Source organism: Triturus cristatus, chromosome 4_2, assembly GCF_964204655.1.
Source record: "Triturus cristatus chromosome 4_2, aTriCri1.1, whole genome shotgun sequence".
NCBI classification, from domain to species: Eukaryota; Metazoa; Chordata; class Amphibia; order Caudata; family Salamandridae; genus Triturus; species Triturus cristatus.
In genome coordinates, this window is record NC_140586.1 from 652397101 (window position 1) to 652420539 (window position 23439).

A 23439-nucleotide genomic window follows, 5' to 3' on the forward strand; every position below is an offset into this window, starting at 1 on the left:
TTCGCTGTGTAATTGGGCCCCCCTGCCTAATAAACAGGCCGTGGCTTAACAATAGCCCCCACAGCCCCTGCCAGCACTGTGCACGTGGGGCCGGCCCCTGGCCTGATATCTCCTTACTGGGTCCATGTACTGTGCAGGGGGACCCCCTCAAGTTTCATTACGCTACTGTAAATAGTTCCAGTAAGTTTCACCAAGCAACTGGGTCTCTTTTTAATTTTGTGAAGCGTGTTTGGTCAAAGCCCAGACAAGATTGAAATATAGAAGTGCAAGTGTATTCTAATTTTAACCTATGGGGCTTCTATCTAAGGCTATAGGACCATTATTAGTAAGCCTGAGCGGTAAATTCTGCTCAGTTTGAGGAGTTTTTCGCATTCTGAGCTCCACAGAGCGCCCGTAGTTCTGAAAAACTCCGATCCAGTTTTTTCCTCACTCGCTCTCGCCAACAGTAAGTTGGCGAGCGCAAGTGAGGAAAATCCCACGTTAGACCACTTCCTTGTGAGATTTTTCAACGTGGGCGGTTGTGGATGATCCTACCGGTCACGTTGAGAAACCTTCCGTTCGCGTTGAGAAAGATCCCGCCTGGGTAGAACTTTTACTTGAGCAGCAGAAAGAAGCAGCGCCCTCTTGCACTGAGCAAGATGCCGTTCGCACTGATTTTACAGCGGGGGACAAACACCCAGCGTTAAAAATGAGTGTGCTGCTCGTGGAACTCCGCACAGCTTGGCGAAGTTTTTAGTCACTACGCAGAACTTCGCAAACTCTGCCAAGGTTTAATTAATAGCCTCCCAATTGAAGAAAATACATTTTGTAGGGCAACTGCTTGGTCTATCACCTAGTAGCTCCCATTATTATGCCTATTGGGAGCTACAGCTTAAATATGTCTCAGCTCAAAGTGAACCAGCCTTGTTGTTATTATGGCTCTCAATATTGGCTAATAAACATACCACTTTAAACAGGGAGATAATTGAGGATTGGCTTGCATGTGACCAGGGGCATAAAATCCTTTGGGTCCAGTATGTTAGGCAATTGTCTACATTCTTTGAAGGCCTGATCTTTATCTCACACTCACAAAAATAGCCCTGAGATAAAAAGCCTGGGTCAAGCAGCTTTACTGGGAAAGGGTGCAGCTGAATAGGGCCGGATTAGAAATGAGCAAGTCCCTAGTGCATGAGTACGCTATCAATCAGCCCCTCCTAGTATAGTGCCTTATCTCGGTATGGTGAATCATGTGCGGGAAAGGAACTTACTGACACAATTTCGTATAGACAGAATAAGATGTCACCTGTCTTTTCCTCTGGGCGAATATGATTTAGCTACTATCCAACAATGCTCGTGCAATGAAATTTCAGCCCAAAAATTACCGCAATTTGGTTTTTTTGTACGTTTTATAAACCATTCCCTCAATGATACCTGGCGCCGATTCTTAAGCTGCATGTTTTTAAAAATGTATACCTGCACTCCATTTCTTACGGTCTCTTTGTAATTATGCTATGTGCTGCTCTGTCGGCTCTTACTTATAGTCTGCTGAGTGGCTACAGAAACCTTTGTTTGTTTAATGGAGTGAGCAAGGGAAAAATGCACTTGCAGATGTTTTAACTTGTTATTTATTTTTAGGTCTCGCCTAGCGTTGCAGCGCACATGCGCTGCAACGCTCTGCGAGGCATATTGTAGTCGAGGAGATTTTAGAAGTGCAGTAGAAGCCCCGCCCATTTTTTTGATTGGCTGGCGTCATTGTTTATGCAAAACGCTGGCTTTTGATTGCAAATTAGGCTTTTTAGTCCCTCCTTGTTACCGCCCTTTCTCCTTCTAGGACGGCCCATCCGGACTGGATCTTTTGCTTGCTGCGTTAGAGAGTGTCCTTTAATTACTGTGTCAGCACTTTTTTTTGCCATTCGTTTAATGGCCGTTTAACATTGCGGCTGCCATTATGCTGCAAGAGGATTACATGAAATCATGTCATTGCCTGGAGCCGGGTGTCAGTGGAAGCGGTGGGTAGTGATGCCAGCACTCGGCTCGGAGATCAGAATCACTCCCCCGTATCATGATGGTTAGTGCAGAGTGGCTGCGCCTTGTTAGAACCTAGAAGAGGGTGCCTTTTGCATCAAGCACATAAAATACCCACAGTCTTATCGACGTGTAAGCAGTAGGAGATCGTGCAGTCCTGCATACCTTGTTCACTACACCGAGGGCCTGGGAGGGTCTCAACACTTTGAAATATTTTAGGGGAGGGAATTAAATCTTCAGTAAGAGAGGAGAAGCCAGAAAATACATATAAAAATGTTTTTGCACTGCTCAAAGATCTGGGAAGAGTTAGGCCAAGATTGAAGAAAATGAAAACTGCCAAAGCTGCACCACACCACTGTCCCGGCAGGGAGTCAAGCAACTGTGCACCAGAAGGGTGTTGCTCACAATACTGTGTAATTTACGTAGGTAATCAAACCAAAAACAGTGGGCCGACCTTATTCATCTATTATAGATAATACACAGTCAGTGGTTCAAATGGGCAGAATCGATCAGCGCAACATGCCTTCCCCCTACTTTTTGGTACAAAACGCAACTGTATCTGAAGGGTTAATGCCAACCTCGAGGTTTTTGGTAAACAAGCATTTGCAATGCAATAGGTCTCGCATTTTCAAATCTTTGACCTATTCGTATTGTAAATGACAATGCCTTTTATTACTGCAGGTTTTTAAAACATAAATAAAAGGCAGTGTCATTTACAATGCCAATAGCTCAAAATCTCGCAATTGCGAGACCTATTGCATTGCAAATGCTTGTTTTCTTATATTTTCATTCTTTTGCATTTTAACAAGGATGTGGATAGATGGTATTATGTATACCTTTATGGCTACATTTGCTAGCCGAATAAATATGTTTGATGATGAGGATGATTCCGACTAGACCTTTCAGCAGCACTAGCAGGATATGATAACATAGAGTAATGTTCATAGATCTGGAAGGAATGCGCAGCAGCCAGTCATAGTCGGCATGAAAATATACCTCATATCTGAATCTGGAGTCTTTGCAACATTGTACCTACTGAGAGGTAACTTGCTGGACTCCAAGCTTTGCTATATTTTGTTACATTGTTTTCAGAAAGGTATCGTTGGAGGTTTCGGAACCAGCTACATTCCCCTTCCCTGTTAGGTGCGAGTATAACCAGATATTATGTCTCATTTTCAGAATGATAAATACCTCAGACTTTGTTGCCTATTATCACAGGACAATGTATTGACTTCAACCCACCTTCACTCTGAGATGGACATGGCCCAATCACAATGGAGCATGGTGGGGCAGTGGGGATGCAAGACTCTCTCTCATTAAGCGTCTAGGAAACAGCTCAAAATCTGGCTATCCTGGGGCCAAATTTTTTCCACGACAGCGCTTTGCTTCTCTTCTAGGTTTTGAAAGCATTTACAAATGTTATTATGATGCTCAAGAAGAAGATGTTTGGTAATGACACTTTCTGTCTTTTGATTTCTGATCCATCGCAACACATGACTGCTTTGTGTCCCTCCCATACGTACGAGGTGGTGCTTGTCCTGTCCCATTGTTGTCATCCTGGGTCCTTTTCTGCATGGTGGAGGTTGAGGTAACACTTTTATCCTGCTAGGTAGTGGCACACAGAATATGCACTTTCCTGAGTGTGGTGGCCCCTAACACTGTACCTTCACCTGGACGACGATATGTTGTATTTTATCTTCCATCCTGGTAGCGGTATCTACACCTTGCTCCTAAGAAGCCAGACACACACCTTCATATTGTTCATAATGACATTGCCATAAGCACATTTGCCTTTATTGTACCATAATGCACTTCAAGCCAGATGATAGGCAATAAAGGCTATGGTGTGGTGGAGATGTAAGCCTTTGTCCACCATCTTGTTGATCCATGTCTCTGTCCCGATCAATAGGCATGTCACTTACCACCTTCAGTTCGGCGGCGAGGCTCGAGATCTGGTTGCCACTAATCCCAAACTCAGCCTTTACCATGGCCCTCACCACTGCATACGTCAGGCAAGGGAGAGCCTAAACATGGATCTAACATGTTGTGCACAAAACATGCGAGGGGTAGGGGCAAAAGAGTGAACTATATCTCTCGCCAGGCCCAAATGCCCAAATTTACTCTAGTAATTCTGGGCGCACAGGAACCTTCCACTCACCACACAGCACTGGAGGCCATACATGTCCATCCAGAATGGGTGACCAGCTCAAAGATCAAACATATCCATAGAGATGATTACGTTTCTATGGTATTGTTTGTTCTGTTTGCTGAATAATATTTGTTCACGAATGGTGGAGTCTGCCTTTTATGCTTTCATGGTAGCAAATAACTTGAAAACTTTAACCATGTCCAATAACAATCTTTGACACACATAGCAAAGTATTCACCCCAAAAATAGTGAAGAATCATGAATGAATGTAACGAGCGCCATTTACTAGAAAAAAATCATCGTTTTTTCTTAATAACTTGTTTTCTATAACACTTATACTACACTGCTCGCTTCTAAGCGCTGTAACTCAAAGGCATTATTACCTAGTGCTACTTAGTTTACCGACCAAGGAAGGATGGAAAGCTGAATTGGCCTTATTGGTAATCTACGGATTACAAACTCCCTTCTTATTCTAAAAATTACACGTTCAGGTTGACAATTTTTTTTACTAGCAATAGATACATTTAGACACGTATTCAGATTTCTTCGTTTCATCTTTTTCACTTCGAAACGAGACGTGTGCCGAGGGAGCCACGACCAGACATCATTCGAAAGTGTGAACGTTTGAAAGATATTGCAGCTGAGAAGTCAAACATTTGGTTTCCAGTCCTGCCCTGCATAAAATATTGTCCACTCTTCACAAATGAATAAGCCTATTGGCAGCGGCCTGCTGTCCCTTGCACTGTGAATAGAAAGTGGCAAGCAGCAGACAGGTGGTGTGTGTCTCCCGTCAGTAATCTTGTTCTTCTAGTACAAACAAATTATACGTTTTGCTCTGGACAGAGGAGCAGGGCTGGTGATATAAATAGAAATTAGGAACTGCAAGCCAGATGTTTTCCTCGTTATTGGACAGGCTGCCAACTGTTGTCTGTGGCTTGCTTCCTAGACATCGAGGTGGGGTCTGGATGAGTTACTCTCAAAGTTCTGGCGAGTTTTTTTGTTTAGTTATTTTACATTATAAGCCCCTTTCTGACGGTTTTTAAATCATTTTAAATTGTTCCTTTTACAGCGCCTAAAGACCATTTCAGTGTGTTTGTTGCGCTTTTCGAAATCCCCAAACAACAAAAAATGAGGTAAACAAGTTACAGTAAGGTACATATTTTAACTTTCACTGAGTGTAAGTGTTTCATGTCTGTGTCCCCTACAAGCATAGAGAAATAAAGGAAATGACGACTATATATTTAGTTGAAAGGGAACTGAGTAACAATACAAAGAGAAAGTGAAAGCATATCCTCCTATGAAGAGCTATACCCAAACCGAGGTAGGCTTGTTTTACTATGTTATGATCTTTCAACTTAGGGCAAAGAATTGATCATTCGTTCACAACTTTGTGACTTTCCCCATGTGATCGTTATTGCACTAGTAATGGTTCCATTTCACAAGAGGGCAAGGAGTCCTCAACTCAGACTTAGACGTGCAATAGTCCATTTAGCAAAACCTGAAGGTGCACAGCCATGTCCACATCTGCAGATTTTGTGCAGGGTAAAAAATATGAGGTACAACTTATTCTTGTTTAAGTTACACTATAATCACAAAAGGGGTGTATGTCAGTGAGTTAAGAGTGCTTAAGTATGGGTATTGTAAGCATTCTTACGTTTCCTCTCAACTTGTACTTGTTGCCATCCCCAGGGGAGTCTCAAGGGAATCGTTAGGGAAAGTCCATGCAAGCCTGGTTCACATGTGTAACCTTTTGATATTCACCAACATTTTAACCAGCCGCGGCTCGTGCAGGCAAGAGCTGTGTGGCCAGGTTGGCGGGGGATGGGGGAGGTGGGGTGCTTTCGACAGACGAGGGAAAACTAATTATTTATTAAATTTCCCCTCGTGGTCTTCGGTTGACTCCCCTCCCCCCTCCTCCCCCCACCAACCCGGCTCACCGCACTTACCTGCATGGGCTGCGGCTGATTTTAACTGTTTTTCCAACACGTATCTGCAAACTTGAATTACAACTCGAAGATGAAGCTGTAACTGCTCCCGGAACGTGTGGGAAGGAGCACCAGACACCTCAATTTTCACACAGTGGTGGAGTAAGATGTTAACGAAAAATATTTATAAGTGAGAGAAAAAAGCATTCCTAAAATTGAGAACATATATTTGTCCTAAAAAGGTGTACTTTAGGGGTATTTATAAAATATACAAGCTTACTGGTATGGAAATAGTTGTAAATATCTTTTTTGTGAATTCCACTCACTCAGGACTACTCCTTAAGACAGTCTAAGGCATGGACGTCATTTCGGGGTGGGGCCCCTGGTTTGCCCTCTGGAACCCTGGCACTGCCTTTTCCACCTCTCGTGGCAGAGGTTGTGAAATTAGTGATAAGAACTGCAAGGACGGCTCACCATTATAGGCCCGCCTGTTGCCCTGCACTCCTTTTTTTCTGTTACTGAATAACACTCGATTTTTCCCAAAATGGAGCACAGTTGAATGAACTGGACCGTCACTGGCAGCAAAGGTAAGTTAAGCAAAATGCTTGTAAATTTATGTTGTGGTTGCGCTTGTGGGTGAGAGTGTGTTTATGCGAGAGAGCAGGTGTGCATGTATGATCACACGTGAGAGAAAGTGGTTTAGCCAGTGACAGGTAGTAAGAGAAAATGAGTTCATTCAGAGTCAGTAAGGAAATATGAGTGAGTTCAAGTGAGAGACTGCAAGTGAAAGAGTGTGGGTATGTGACAATGAGTGTTTAAGAATATGTGTGAGTGATAATGAGTGCTAGTGAGTGAGTGTAACTGTGAGTGAGAATGAGTGAGAGTGAGAATGAGTAAGAGTGAGTGCAAGTAAATGTGAGTAAGAAAGTATGAGTTAGTGAGAATAATATTGAATGCGAGTGAGATTAAGAGTGAGTGAGAATGAAGGGTAGGTTAGTTAGGCTTAAACTAAGAACAGACTTAACTTAAAAGAGTTGTCAATCCCTTTGTAAATTGGTCCCTGACTATAGCAGTAGCTGTTCCGCCAGGAGCTAGCTACATACCAGTACATTGTCGCTGCACATGAGGGAAGCGCTGAAAGCCCCATAAGGCTGGGTCCCATATGCTTGTTGCAGCCCTGCCTGTCCAGAGTTATCAATCGGACCCTCAGTATTCAAATGAATCTTTAACAATAGTATACACTATCAACATAACATAGTAAAGAAAAACACTTGCCTGAGTCACACTTAGCCTATCTACTGCTACAACACACTGTGTAGTAATCAGTGGAACACTGCAAGATGTGCCAAACCCCCGATTACCTTCATTCCAACTTACAAATAAGGTGGATTTTCAGCACAACACTAAGGAAACTATACCAGTCTCATCATTATCACATAATGTGTCAATGTTTAAAAAAGGTAGGCATCGCTTTTAGCATCTATGTCAAAAAATGTAGATTCCAAATATATGTAATGTTATAGGAAGTGACTTTGCTTACTTACTTCGGCTTTCTTATTTTTCTTGTCAAAGAATTGAAAACCCGTACAACTCACTATGTGAAAAATCCTCTATTTTGTTGCTGGACCAATTTCTGTGTAAACATGCACATACCTGTGACCAATGTTAGTGTGAAGCCCTGGCGGAACGGCTTCATAACCACCTCACCTGAGGCACTTTTACTGGGTTAATGGTAGATCTTCTATACTTGTATTTAGTCTTGGATAATTTTTCATCTAGGTTTAAACCATTAACTCTTCCATTGGCAGTACAACGCTGAAATAAATTGTTCTATTATTGAGGATGACTTATACAAATTAAATGTATTTAATACTGCTTAGGAAGTCTGTTGTGTTCTCTCCGAAGCACCAAATATTCCTATAGTGCAGTATTAAAACATTTCAATTGCTTTTTTGTTTTCTTTCAGATGACATTATTATGATATTAAAGTATTTCCACTCACTAGTCTATGTACATGAGTAATGGTCTGACCATGACGAACACCGATAGGTCATTATAGCATGACCTGCTAGAATTAAAACAGGAAAATTATGATTCACCCTATTTCGGATATTGTGTCTGTTAAAGACAGTAACTAAGAAACAGGTGAGGGCATTCTGAAAGCAGCTGATAACAGAGCCCTTAATATGCTCCAGGAATGGTTGTGAAAAATGCAAAGGCTGAAATTATCTCTAACTATAAGTTAAATACATTTAAATTATTGAATGAGATATTTTTCTGAATGCTTTGGATGAAAAAAGGGATTAATATGTATTTAATGTAAATATCATATGCCCGTGACTTCTCTGTTATTTAAAGAGAGTGATTACTTCCCAAAACACAATACAATACAAATAAGTGACCTATCGAAGTTTGCTAATCTTTTTTTTGATGGATGGTCTGACTGCTAATAACATACTAAGATGGTTTCAATGTCATTAAGGTCATACAAGGTTCCAGATGCAGAACATCACTTGTAATAAAACGACCCTTTCACTGCTGCTGAGGCAACTGCCTTGAACGCGCTATTGTTCAGTATTATAACTCAGTCCAATCTCCTTGCTCAATAGAAGCGTCTCAAGCCTCACTGGTTTGACAAACTCCTTCACTGACAGCCTTCTTCCCGCCCATAATATACATTAGTGTAAGCACTGTTATCTTGAATCAAGGATGTCTTTGTGTGCCAAAGGTGCACCTTTACTTTGTGATTGTTGCTAGTTTGCTTGTGGTTTTCTAGGGTTTTCCTACACATACGCAGGTATAACTGTTGGGTTATATCTAAAGTGCCCTTATCACGCTTGGTACAGGGGTGATATAAAAATGCTAAAATAATTGATGGAATACAATGTTCTTCAATTCACACAGCCCTAAGGCCCACTGGAGAACCAGTTAAAGTATGGAGCATGATTATTTTCACCTGAAGAAACAACCAATGTGCAAGTGTATTCACTGGACGAAATAGAAGCAGAAGGAGTGGAAAATGTTGAAGCTATGACATGCATGCAGCCCTACATACACACTCTTGTGCCATCTAAAACACTACCACAAAACTCACAGTATTCTGTCATTCATGTGTTGGTTACCTTACACAAGCTGTCCGATACTTGAAACAGTTTAACCAAAGTTGAAGACAGTTAAATGTAGCTTCTTTGTGAATTGAAGCTGAACATACCTGGTGGCGCTTCATTCCCAGACCAAAAACATTACTTTCTCTCCCTGTTTATTAAACCTGAATTCTGAGAATGCTAGCTTTACCTTCTGTTTGTAAGCGTTAAGCATCGACATCTCCACGTTCTGCCCCCTGACATGTTTCGGCTGCCTTTGAACTGGAGGGGACGTGGCCTTCTGGTTGTTGCGGCAGATACAGATGAAGAAGAACAAGAGAGCGATGGCTAGAGGGATGGCAACGCTTGGCACTAGTATGTAGAGAATTTCCATTTTACTCTTGTCTTTGGTTTCTTTGGAATCTGTATTATAAAATATCATTACAATGTTAGACATTATATGGATGAATAACTCAATAAACAAAATGTTGACCTCTGCATTGCCTGTCAAAGGGAACGTTTGCACATCCTCACAGCAGTAAGTGGAATGGCAAATAGTCTGCATCAATATTTGGTGCCAACCATAATGTAAGCCCAGACTCAGACAGTGCCACGAAACCACACAAATGGTACAAATGTGCATCAGTCATTTTCGTAATATAGATGCTGCTCAAAAAGAAAGAACATGATAAGACTGTTTTGAAAAGGGGGCTGCAAATAGGTTGTTTTACAGAACTTACATGTCACTCCCAAAAACAAATAAACCTGCAATATACTAAATGCACAAAACCATAGTAACAGAGTGGGGGGCGGGGGGTGATGGCAAAGCAGGGGCATTCAGAGTACATAGTTTACAGATGCTCCAAAAGAATCATAGGTTTTATGGAGGTCTGCAAATGAATTTATGCTAGAACATAATCCTATTTTTATCATTATTTTTCTCGTTCACATTACTATAAAACTATAAATATTATAATTATTGGACTATATTGCATTGTTGATGTTACAATAATTATTATAATGATCAAAAACAGAAATATATTTATTGCTGTAGATATTGTTTTTAGTATTGACATTAAAAATCATGTAATTTCTATTAGGGATAATATAATAATGAGCAATTTAGGTAGTATTTCTATAATTGTTGTTATTAGTATTCATTTTCCTACAAATCATATTATCATCAGTATAGTGCATGATCACAAGTTACTTTTATTTAACATGTGTTCAATTACTATTATAATTTAAATATTGATTGAATATAATAGGGCAGAAATAATGTTATTGTTTTTACTAATGATGCCATTTGTGATGTCATACATGATCTCAGTGCTGTTATTGGTGATGCCAGTTAGATGTCACCCGTGATGCCATGTTTGAGGCCATTTACAGTGCACGGCTCTGTGAGTTATGGTAACTATAACGTGGCAATTATAGTTGGTTTTTGGTTTTGTTTCTTAATTATAACTCTCCAATAACTGTTTCGTTTTCAGGCTATTTATGAGTATTTTAAACATATTTTTTAATTGATTATGAGCATAGGTTTCCCATAGCAAAGTTGTTTCAGAGAATTATTATTGTATTATGATACACTACATCCACCTTCCCAGCAGCCAGCCCCAGTTGTAAAAGATCTTTTGCCTCACACTCTGGGGATGGCTGGAAGGCCTGGCACTTAGGAGTGGCATACATCTTGCACTCAGGACCCTTCACCTGTAACAGCAGCTTCACCAAGAGTCTAGTTTCGAAAATGGATAGGTTCTTGGACAATAAATATGTACTTAAGAACGCAGATTTTTAGAAAAGCTTTGCTTAAAACATGTTTCAGTTTGTAGAAGTGGGAGATAGCTGAAGCTACTCTCTTCCAGGTCCAGTTAACAATGGACAGTGATTGCAGTTCTAATTGGAATGTTCAGGTTTTATACAACTGTATTTTGTTCAATAAAGGCACCAATCATGGAATACAAACAGATCTATATATTTTATTTTTATTTTGTTATAGAGCGCTTGATTACACCATCGGTGTGTCCCCGCGCTAGAGAAGTCTCCGGAAGATGTGGCTGTTACCTGCAAGCCAGGCCGCTTTTTACGGTCATTGACCAGGCCTATATATAGATATATAGATGTGCTTATATACATAAACATTAAAATATGTGCGTATATATATATATACACACACACACACACACACACACACACGTATATGATATTGTAGAAACCATGTTAATTTCTCTGAAAATGCATACATACGTTATAGTATCATTTTTTTTGTGAGTTGAAATCTTGGGATATGTTAGTTAGATTCCTCCCATAGAAAAATGACACTGTAGTCTTATTTACGTAATGTGCCCTTTTTACTGAACCTTTACTTTCAATACAATACATGAGAGCCTTTCTGTTTGTAATGCCCATAGTGTTGCCATACTGTGGGTAGCACAGGTATTTGTTTCACAAAGTTTTCACCATTTTCCAATTTAAATGTTAAACAGAAATAGCATGATGTTTACCACATGTGTGAATGTCGCAAAGGTCGGATTTGACATGTTCATTTAAGGTAAGGCACCATGGGGCTTCCTTCAGGTTTCCAGGGTTCCGGCAGTAGGAATGTCCCCCGTTCAGCTCCGGGTACCTGAGGGCTGTGTAGCTGTGAGTGTGGGGATACTGGGAATTCCAGGGCTGACACTGCAGGCCCGACCTAGTAATGCTGACTGTTCCACGGTAATCCACTCCAGTGCTGTTGTAGCATTTGTGATCTGAAAAATATGAATGAAATAGTTTGAAATTCTCTGACTCTGTAGCTCATTGACCCTTGCCTTTAGCCAGAACAGAAATTCCCAAAGTACCATCTGACAATTATTCAGGGGCGGCTACTCCGTTGGGGTGGAGGAGCATCACCCCACTTAAAATCCCCCCAAATCCCTGAAAAATAAAACGGCAATTTATCACCATTTTATTTTTCATCCACGGTCCCGTAGAGAGCATCAGGATGGGGGCGGGGATGTTGCTGAGTGACAGCAGCAGGGAGGGCGCCGGGTTGTCTATGCACCTGCTTAAAGTGCACGTCTTTTTGGGCGTCCGTTTTGGGACAGCCAGCCACACGTGCACTTTAAAAATCTCTATGCCAGCTGCCTTAAGACAGCTGGATTAGAGCAAGTGCAGGCCTCCAGAGCGCTGTGGAGCACCGAGAGAGGCCGCTCCCTCCAATTGGGGCACTGCTCTCATGCTGCTGGTTAACAGCATTAGAGCAGTGCCGGGATTGGTCAAGGGAGTTGCTGCATCCAGTTCCTGAGGGAGAAGAGGACCGCAGCAGAGGACGTCGCATTCAGGTACGTTTCATTAATTGTTGTTTTATTTTGCATGCGTGCACTCCCGCCCCTCCTTTCCTGTAGATGCCAGCCACCACTGCAATTGTTTAGGTTTCTGCTACTGAACATTGCTAGACTTCATGTTCAGTGAGGACTTTTAAGTTTATGTTATATAATATAAAACATTGTGTACTTTTAAGCATGTGAGATTTAAAAAGATTTAACAATTAATCCTCCATTGTCTACACATCCATCATACTGTGTATGAAATATGATATAGATTCACTTAAATAAAAAAGCAGTTATTTCATATTCATGTTTAATATTTCTATATAGTTATCAGGGGCAGACATTAGATCAGTGATACTCGAAGTGAGACCCAGCGGCTTCTTGCGGTCCTCTTGACCTTTACATGTTGCCCCCTGGTAAACAGTAGCATAAGCTCCTGTTTACTTGCTGAGCACTAATATTCAGACTTTTTTAAAACAAAAAACAAGCAAGTATTTATTTGCAGGTCAAATGAAGTAACAAAATAGTTACTTACCAGTAGGAGTAGTTTTGCAGCTTGAAGAATATTCTGGATTCACATGCTGTGCATTATTCTCTCATCTAGTGGTTAGGTCCGGAATTGTCTTAGTTTTTTTTTTTTTCTTCCTGTTTTGGTTGCTGTCGACCACCATTTGGTGCCAGGTACGTCCCCTGCGTGACGTCAGATAGTATCCTGGAGGTCGACGTGCGTAGTAGCCATCTTCGGATTCTTTTTTCCCTGTTCTTATTCTTGTGTGTAATCCTTGAGATGGTTATATAATAGTTGATGAACTCAAGTGCTTCCCACCTGTTTGTTTTCCTTGTAGGGGAGGCCGGGTGGGTCGCAAGTGAATCCAGAAAATTCTTTAAGCTGCAAAACTACTCCTACTGGTAAGTAACCATTTAGTTTTGCAGCATGAATCTTTTCTGGATTCACATGCTGTGCATTAGATTATGTAGCAGTTTCTCCCATGCTTGGGAGGCTGTGGTGAAAGGAAGGCCTTGCGAACAGGTGTTGAAGCACCTTTCGTCCAATTTGAGCTTCCTTATTCATTTGTATATCCACACAATAATGTTTTGTAAAGGTGTGTGGTGACACCCATGTTGCTGCTGCACAAATGGAGTCAATGGGTACATTGGCCATAAAGGCTAGCGTTGCTCCTTTCTTTCTAGTGGAGTGAGCTGTTGGTTGAATTGTTAGTTCTTTTTTGGCATTGGCATGACACAATTGGATGGTTTGTACTATCCATCTTGCAATAGTTGCCTTTGTGACAGGTGATCCTGAATTGGTATGTGTGTATGTGACGAACAATTGTTTTGTTTTTCTGATTGTCCTGACATCCAGGGTATGGAGGCTTCTTTCTCCTATAGTCTTTGAAGAAAACCGTTAGGAGAATGTTCTGATTTAAGTGATACTTAGATACCACCTTTGGTACAAAGTGTGGGTTAGTCTTTAAAATCACCTTATCCTTGTGGATTTGTAAGTATGGCTCTTGTATTGTTAACGCTTGCAGTTCACTTACTCTTCGTAGAGATGTTATAGCAATGAAAATGCTGTTTTCAGAGTAATGTGCTAGAGGTCCGCTATATGCATGGGCTCAAAGGGCTTTCCCATTAGTTGCGAAAGTACTGTATTTAATTTCCATGTGGGTTACAGGAGCTGCTCTTGGTGGTGCAATTCTTTTTGCTCCTTCCCAAAATCTTTTAATTACTGGTGTTGTAAAGAAACATTTACATGTTTTCTCCTTGTGTATGCTACTGTGGCAGCAAGGTGCACCTTTATTCTTGAGTAGTTGATGTTACTGTCTAAGAGATGAGTCAGGTAAGTAACAACTGTTTCTTGCGTGTTGATTGCATTCTGTTTCTTGTTAGTGGTGCATTATGTGGTATAACGCTTCTATTTTGCTGTATAGCATTTTCTTGTTGACTGATCTCTTGCCTCCTTTAGAATTTCCATGGTTCGTAGAGGCAGATTGAGGTGTCCCAATTCTATGTATTCAGGTGCCAAGCTGCTAGATGTAGTGTTGCTGGCTCCGGTGACAGATCTGACCCTGGTGCATTGTTAGAAGGTCCTTTTCTTTTCTGATCCTGATCATCTCCCCTTTGAATCGTTCTAGGAGAGTTAAATACCATGTCTGTCTTAGCCATAGTGGAGCGATGAGAATGATATTTCTTCCTGGATCTCTTGCTTTTTTTAACACTCTTTGCAACAGGGGTATTGGTGGAAAGGCGTAAGCAAATGTCTGTGACCAGTTGAGTGAAAGTGCATTTCCCTTTGACAGGTGGTGTGGAAACCTCAAGGCAAAGAACTGGCATATTGTGTTGTGTGCTGTTGCAAACAGGTCTATTACTGGTGTTACCCATATTTTGAACAGATACTGTACTGTTTTGTTCTTCAACTCCCATTCGTGGGAGCAGTTGTTCTGTCTGCTCAGCTGGTCCGCCCTAATGTTGTCTACTCCTGGTAAATGTACAGTTTGTAAGTTGATTTTGTGAATTATTGCCCATTGCCATATTTCCTGTCAAAGTTTGCTCAGGGGAAGGGATGTTGTCCCTCCTTGCTTGTTCAGATGAAACATTGTTGTTGTATTGTCTGTTTGGCTCAGGATGGTTTTCACCTGAATGTGTTTCTGGAATGCCTTTAGAGCTAGAAATACTGTTTTCATTTCCCAAAATTGATGTGTTTTGTGGAATTGTGCTTGTTCCATTACCCATGTACTTTCAGTTGGTTGAAATGTGCTCCCCAACCGTTGAAGGATGCGTCCGTTGTGACTGTCACAGTTGGAGTTGGGTTCCTGAAAGGTGTCCCCTGTGCTATTTTGTTGGATGCCCACCATTGTATCTCTGCTTCCACTGTTTGTGTAATAACCACTAGGTCCTCCCAACTCCCTGTGGCTTGAGACCAGCTGTTGGTAAGCCATTCTTGGAATGGTCGCATATGTAGGCTGGCATTGAGGGATTCGTGGAATGTATAATGCCATCATGCCCATTAGTTTCATGACCCTCTTCACTGTCAGATACTGACCCCTTTGGTAAAGTCTTGTTTTTTGATGGATCGCCTGTATCCTGGCTTGTGTGGGGTACGCCCTCTGTTTTGCTGTATTTAACTTTGCTCCCAGGAAGGTTTCTTCTCTTTCTGGTGTTGTTGACGATTTCTTGTGGTTTATGGAGAATCCAAGTGTTTGTAGCTTTTGAATTGCCTTTTGGATGTGATTGTGACATGTTTGTTTCGATTTTCCCCTTATGAGCCAGTCGTCTAGATAGGGGTAGACGTGGATTCCTTCTTTTCTCAGATGTGCCGCCACTGTGGCCAGACATTTTGTGAATACACGTAGAGTTGATTTTATTCCGAACGGAAGTACCTTTAATTGATAGTGTGTTCCATTGTGCAGGAATCTTAGGTATTTCTTGTGTTTCCTGTTCATTGGGAAATGAAGGTGGGCGTCCTTGAGGTCTAATGTTGCCATGTAATCCCCTTTTTGAATCTGTGGGATTATTTCTTGGAGCATGTACATTTTGAAGCGATGTGCCAGCATGAACTTGGTTATGAACCTTAAGTCCACGATTGCTCTTAGAGTTAGATCTTGCTTGGGTATTAGGAAATATGGTGAATAGTTTCCTGTGAACCACTCCTGTCTTGGTACTTTTTCTTTTTCCTATTTCAGGCATAGTTCTCTGATCTCTTCGTTTATCCATTTTTGTTGTAGCTTCAAAAATGTCCTTGTCTTTGGTGGGTGTGCAGGTGGTACCAGACTGAGTTCTATGCAATACCCATACTTTATCAAATGTAATATCCAATTGTCTGTTGTTATTCTTTACCATTCTCTTTGGAAAAAGGATATTCCCCCCCCCCCCACAGGTCTTTTGTGTGGGTCTTTGTTTGAGGTAAGTCAGTTTGATCCATTTCCTCTTCCTCTAGAGAATTGGCATCTTCCTCTTCCATTGCCTCTTCATCGAAAGGGCTGTTTTTGTTGTTGTTGCCAACCTTGGTATCCTGATTGCTGACCCACTTGCTGGTTTGGGGTTTGCATGTGAGTTTGCTGAGACATTTGTTGTCCCTTTGCAAATGTGCCTCTACCTGTGGATTTTCTGCTATTAAATCCCCCTCTTTTAAAGGAACCTCTTCTTTGCAGGGCACCCATTGCCCTTTCATTGGTTGAAGGGATTCATCCACTTTCTTGCCAAACAGTGCTTCTCCATTGAATGGCCTATTAATGATGGAGGTTTGAACTTCCTGCTTGAATCCTGAGAACCTGAGCCAGGCCTGTCTTCTCAGTATGGTTCCTGTGCACATCTGCCTACTAGCAGTGTCTGCAGCATCTAAATTTGACTTTTTCCCTCCTGTACAATAGCATTTTCTCTCTTTTTGTCTTCTTCAGGAAGTTTGTTCAATATTTCCTCTATTTCATCCCACTGTTGGTTTCCATATCTATTTAGCAGGGCATTAGAGTTAGCAATCCGCCATTGTGTTGCTGCCTCTTTCTCCATTCTCCTCCCCACCATGTCCATTCTCTTACTTTCTTTTTCAGGTGGTGGCCCTGTGTTGGAGACTGCATTGGCTCTCCTCCTGGCTGTCATGACAATAATAGAGTCAGGTACTGTACTTCCCTGACTATATTTTGGGTCCTTTGAGGAGGGTTTGTACTTTTTCTCTACTATGGGTATTACCCCCTTGTTTGAAGCTAGTTCTTTGAATGCTTCTTTGCCTTGGTCCAGGACACTTGGCAGCATAGGCAGGTATTGTGTTCCTCTTGGAGCTGGTGCCAGTGTTTCTAGCAAGAAACATGTGTCCCCTTTTTCTTCTTCTATGGGTACTCCAAATTGATTTGCTGCCCTTTTGAAAATGTCATTGTAGAAAGCTATGTCATCTGGAGGTGAAGCTTTTGAAGGGTAGCTGCAAATCTCTTCTTCCGGACTCTAGGCGTCGAGGTCGTTCCACTCTTCCTCGAAATTTTCAGAGTTTTCCTCCTCTTCAGGTATGTCTCTGTATTCCTTGGATTCTTCGCCTCGAGGTTATGGTGTCGGAGGGGAGTCGAAGATCCCTTCTTCCTCTCCTTCGGCGTCTTTTGCCTCTTCGATGTCGACGTTCTCTGGTTCCGTCACCGGTGTCTTGGGGATTCGAAAATTCTTCAGTGAGGCATCGAAGTCCTTCTTCTTTTGTAGGAGCGCTGCCATTTCTTCCTCGAGTCTTCTCCTTTTCTTTTCATCCTCAAGGGCCCTCTCGTCATTGGTGGCTGGAGATTTTCTTTTCTTCCCGACGTCCATGTTAGTCTTCGGCGGTGTAGTGCACTTTTTTGTGGGTTCAGTGTCGACCCTCTGCTGCGGCGTCTTTGGCAATTTTCCCTCCTTGGTAACCTTCGGTTGGGTTCCGTGGGTTTTTTAAAATCACGGCTGACCTTCGATCGCCTTTTTGCTCGGTGTCGGGCTGCCTTGTGCACCTTATGTTCGTGGCCCTTTGGTTCCGACGTATCTTTATGGTGTCTTACCTTCCCCGTCTTCTTTTTCGGATCCTTAGCCTTATTCTCTGCGTGGATTTTTTCAGAGCCCCCCTATAGGACCTCGACGTCCAATCCCTTGTGCGTTGACTCCGCTGGTGCTCCATGTGCCTCCTTGTCGCTCGAGAAACCCAGGTCTCTCAGGGAGGTTTTCTTCGTTGTCTGCGACATTGCTGCATAGTGGGCCTGTCTTTGACTTCGGCGTGTCCTTAGCGTTTTCGGCAGGAACACTGCGCAGGCCTCACATTCCTTGTCTTTGTGGTCTTCGGGCATGCAGAGGTTGTAGACGTTGTGTGGGTCATGTTGAGTGTACTTGTGGTGGCACTTGGGGCAGAATTTGAAGGGGTCATTCTCCATGGCCCCTACCTTGCCATTTGTGGACCGGAGTAGTCCACTGGTTCTGCCTTTGCTTCCGACGTTGATGATCGATGATATTTCTTTGTTGACGTCGATGATCGATGACATTTCTTCGTTAATCTTCTTCTTTTTCAAAGTTTTTGTGGGAAATTTAAAACTTTCTTCGGAGCTTCCTGTCTTGCTTCCAGACCCAATGGCGGAAAAAAGAATCTGAAGATGGCTACCATGCACGTCGACCCCCGGGATACCGTCTGACGTCACACGGGGGACGTACCTGGCACCAAATGGTGGTCGACAGCGACCAAAACAAGAAAAAAAAAAGGACAATTCCGGACCCAACCACTAGATGGCGGAATAATGCACAACATGTGAATCCAGAAAAGGATTCATGCTGCAAAACTACTGTGACGTCCTGCACCACTTAACTTTAGTTAAACTGCAAATAAATGCTTGCCAGTTTATTTAACATTTTTTTAGACCTCCTTGCACAATCCCTGACCCACCAAGAACCCCTTTCCGGCACAGTGCGGCCCTCAGTCACACCACAGACCATACGTTGTGGCCCCTGGACAAATGTTTACGAGTGCCTATGCATTAGATGATCATCAGACCTGAAAAAAGAGGAGTATTTTGTGATCTTACGGACCAAGAAAATGTCGCAAGTTGAGTAGAACAGACAATAGCTTGGCATGTTGAGCTTGCATACTCTAAGGACCTGATTACAAGTCAAGGTGCTGTTAATCGCACCTTGTAAATAACGACACCCTGGGGTTTGTTATTTTGCCTGGTGTGATAAATAGCACCTATTAAGAGTTAATGTGCATATTTTGGTGTTTAACGCACATAAATCCGCTTGGTACGGTAAATTCCTTAAACATTTACACTTTTAAAATGAGATGAATGTTGGGTTATTTAATGCATCTGATTATTATCAGAAGCGTTAAATAAAACCAAACTCGAAATTCTGTCCCGTGCGTAAACAGGGGTTTGCTCACGGGACGAAATTAACCACCCAACTTGTAATCAGGGCTTAAGACTGCCTCTTCTGTGTAAGGTAAATACATTGTGTAACACTGAATTGGGTAATGACAGGAACACAGTGTTTACAGTGGTTTGAGATTGAGGTCATTTAGTGCTACAGAAGTTATCGGTTATCGTTCGTTGAGTGCCAATGAAATAGGAAGGAGAAACTCCTTCTCCCTACCTAAAAATCCCCAAGTTTTCACATTGGCCTCTGTTTGTGGGCTGAGTCCTACCAATCTGGCTCCGCCACTGCACTATAGACGCCAATTCAGGAACATGCCAGGCGTAACAGACCTGATATCATGCATCCTTTGTCCTTACAATGACATCACTTGAATTAACATATTTCCTTTCACCCAGATGACAGCACAAGATTGATGTAGGGATTCATGTAATATGATGCAAGACAAAGTATCAAATGCATGTATTTTGTTGAGGAGAGACTTCTACAGCAATCACTACAGAAAGCACAGCTAAGCCACGATTCACATCATTTAATGTGTTTAAATACTCTTTTTTTATAATGTCCAGCCTTCTGGGAAACACACCGTGTTTTGGCTCCCGCACATAACCTTTATGTAATGCAGGGATATTGCCCGATGAATGGTTTTTGCATGGCATAAAACTTTATTCCACTACATTGTTTTGCACACTACCTACACACACCTTTTCTGAAGCTTGCCTGATCACTCTGGCCAAGGTGCCAAAGGTGAGCAAAATGTCTCGTCCATGAAAGCTGCTGACCTCTGTCGGGTGGACCGTGGGTCACTGCCCAGCATGTCATTTTCTGACAACAGGCATTTCTGTCTTTCCTGAGGCCAGCAAGTAATCACCAGGTCATCCAGTGCTGACTTTAAGTTCTTTAATGGACTTGTTTTGATAACATATATTTGTTAAGGTGGAGTGTCTCGGTTTCCAACAGCACTATGTATTAACTGAGTGAAGAAACAGCTTTCTGCATGGGCATCTCCCATTTATCTCAAAGCATAGCATTGTACACATTTGCGCTAAAAGAACCATGATGGGCTTTTTCATGAAAGCAATGTAAAAAGTAAGGAAGGCGATTAACATCTCTGCCAGAATATACTTTTTTTTGTTTTCAAATCACAAACATTGATACACCAGTGTCAGGAAAGCTCAGCCAGGTGCAGGTTTCCAGGCCTATCACTCTGAATGTTAGGTGACATTTCCTGAGGGCTCCTATTCCCACTGTGAGTAAATCTACTGAGAGTAGATTTCACCACTGGTAGAATGGAACCCACTGGGTAAATGCACATTTTATTTTCTCCTTTTACCCCTGCAAAAAAAACATTTTACTTTATGGACAAAGCTCTTCAAATACGATAATGATCCAGTCTCCTTGCCATAAAGGAAGTGTACTTACTAGCACTTGGCTGGAGCGGCTCTCTGACCATTTCCAGGATGGAATGGGGCTGGATTAGAGTTTCTGAATATCCAGACATGTATGTTTGCTGGTGTTCACACACTTACAAGCAGTGGCGGCTGGTGACATTTGAAAGTGGCGAGACGTAGACATTTGGGATGAGTGCCCTGTGGTGAGCTTCCATAGTCGACATAGTTATAGCTATAGTTACACACCTTCATGATTAATTGTATCTGTATAGACTGTGTGTGTATGTGTGTGTATGTGTTAAAGCACTTTTATACCCTACCGTGGTATGAGTAGAACTATAATAAAAATTCAATAAAAAAATGGTAAGTGCTATTTAAATTGTTATTAGTGTAGTTATTCATACAGACACATATGAAATTCTTACAGTGCATGCATAACGCATACATACAGGAATTGGGGGGAAAAACCTGCCTCCAAGTCACAGTTTCTCCTACGTACTTGTGAAGTGATAAGAAGCTGAGCACCCTTGTTTCCCACCTCTGCATTGGCATCTAGGTCTTGGGCTTTAGATAGCTCCCAGTCAGGAAGATGCTACAAGAAAAGAAGAGTTGGCAGCCCTTTAAGTGAGGCCTTTGTGTTGGGCCCAGCTGGAAGTGAAAATAGGAAAATCCCACCCACTTGCAGGTTGCTGCTCGGAACAGAAGCAGACAATATGTGGGTGCTGCTGAATGTGTCCCTGTGTTGTCAAATTACACAGGGACAAATTCAGTGCATTTCACTGGGGCCGGCTCGATAATAGCTACCGGATCCAGAGCCCGACTGAATCGTCCTCATTTCCTGCACTGGCTGCGTTCCACTCTATGCATAAACACAGCTGCATGATCACTGCAACATGACAAAAGCACACCACTCAAATCTACACCAAAACACTTCCTGCATGCATCACACCCACAACACACACTCTTACCACCAAACACAACAATGATATTAAGCTGAACCCCTGGACGCCTCATGCTTCCGGCATTCACTACAAGCTCACGAGCAGCAACATTTTACTAGATGAAAGCACCACTGTGGTCACCAAGAACAACACCAGAACATTTCCCGCGTAGCCACACACCACAACTCAAACACTTCCAACCATGCACAAAATACGACGTAGCACGCTCTAGTCAGCGAATGTGCTCTGGTTCTTCTTTAGGGCATGAGGCACTTTGCAAATGCAAAAACAACACAACTGGGATTTTCTCCAAGGCAGCCCACGTATGCCGCAAATATTCATGTTGATTTAGCCTGCATCAAAGGGTTAAATATTTTCCCAATACATAAATAAAGACTGTACTTGCGAGGTGTGCCAAGCAACACGTCATATTTTATAAATCCCGGAGAAGGTGGCATTTTATCTGTTTATCAATTTATTCACGAGAAAAATAAACATTAAATTGGAACATATTTGGTAGCCCTGCAGAGTGAAATGCAGAGGAGGCTGGCCATGTACGAGGCTTTGTTGTATGAAAGCAGTGCTATACATACTCTGGCAGGCATTACCTGGCAAAACTACTTGATACAAATATGCACCAAGTGGTGCCAAGAGGACCCTGTTGGTGCAAATCTGAGAAGGAAAATGCACAGTTCTAATGTGAGAAAACATCCTTGTGTGAAAAAAGGTATTCATGCCTGAATAATTTGACATTCTGTAATCCCATTTCTTTAAAAACATAGAAACAGAAACATGTTTGTTGAAAAAGAGGATTGAGGGCATTTTCAGCATTTTGCCCTTGGCAACATATGTATGTATGTATGTATGTATGTGTTTTTTGTAAAGCACACTACTGCCGAGGCGTCGTTGTGCTGTAGACCGCTGGGGAACCCGTCCTGGCTATCCCTGTGAGATGGTCCCTCCTGGGTATCTCCAAGGTGAAACCAGGCATCCCTGGCGAATGTGGGGGGCCGTTGTGGAGATGAGGCAAGCTAATGCCCAGAGTTGCCGAGTGTGATCCTTGGTTAGAGTGGGCACCGAGGCGAGAATTATCGAGTCCGCTGGTCCTGGTCCACAACCCTGCCTTGCCTTGACACGCCTCTACTTGTAAGGCCCTGGGGGACTGATTGAGTGATCCGCGAAGGATGGGGGCAGACTCGAGGAATGAGGAGACACCAGGTACAAGGCGCATTAGCAGACACCTAGGCCGCAGGAATGAGGGTGGGTCAGAGTGGAGGCCGAGAGACCACCAGAGGACAGGCTGAGAGACTGACAGACGTCATCGGACAGACAGGAGGGCAGAGAAGACACGGGGCAGCTGGGAGGCAGATGAGACAGCAGCAAAGTGAGAGACTACAGAAGCATCATGGGGCAAACTACGAGATTGAGGGAAGATCCAGATTCCAGATGACAGGATGGAAGGCTCAATCAATCAATCAATCAGGATGGAAGGCTCAATCAATCAATCAGGATGGAAGGCTCAATCAATCAATCAGGCTGGAAGACTGGGGAGGCATCAGGGGACAGTATGTTAGACTGAGGAGGCAGAGACAGACAGAGATTAAGGAAGGCATGAGGGAACAGACTGGGGTACTTCGGAGTTGACCGTGGACAGACTGAGACTGATGGGGGTGCTAGGGTACAGACTCAGATAAAGCGTAGGCTTCAGTAGACAAACTCTGGCACCAAGGAGGCTCTGGCTGCCACGGAAAGAGTGTCAGAGAGAAAACTGAGGCAC

General features: G+C 42.5%; 1 protein-coding gene across 2 annotated transcripts in view; it reads right to left on the reverse strand.

Annotated features, from left to right (window-relative positions):
- ROR1 (ROR family WNT receptor 1) overlaps nt 1-23439 on the reverse strand; it is a 665735-nt gene that overhangs the window by 26974 nt on the left and 615322 nt on the right. For both annotated transcript variants that reach the window (XM_085602387.1, XM_085602388.1), the window contains 2 exons: nt 11669-11914; nt 9373-9584 (listed from right to left, as the gene is read on the reverse strand). In XM_085602387.1, the coding sequence (XP_085458513.1) occupies nt 9373-9584; nt 11669-11914 (458 nt within the window). The remainder of the gene's footprint in view (nt 1-9372; nt 9585-11668; nt 11915-23439) is intronic.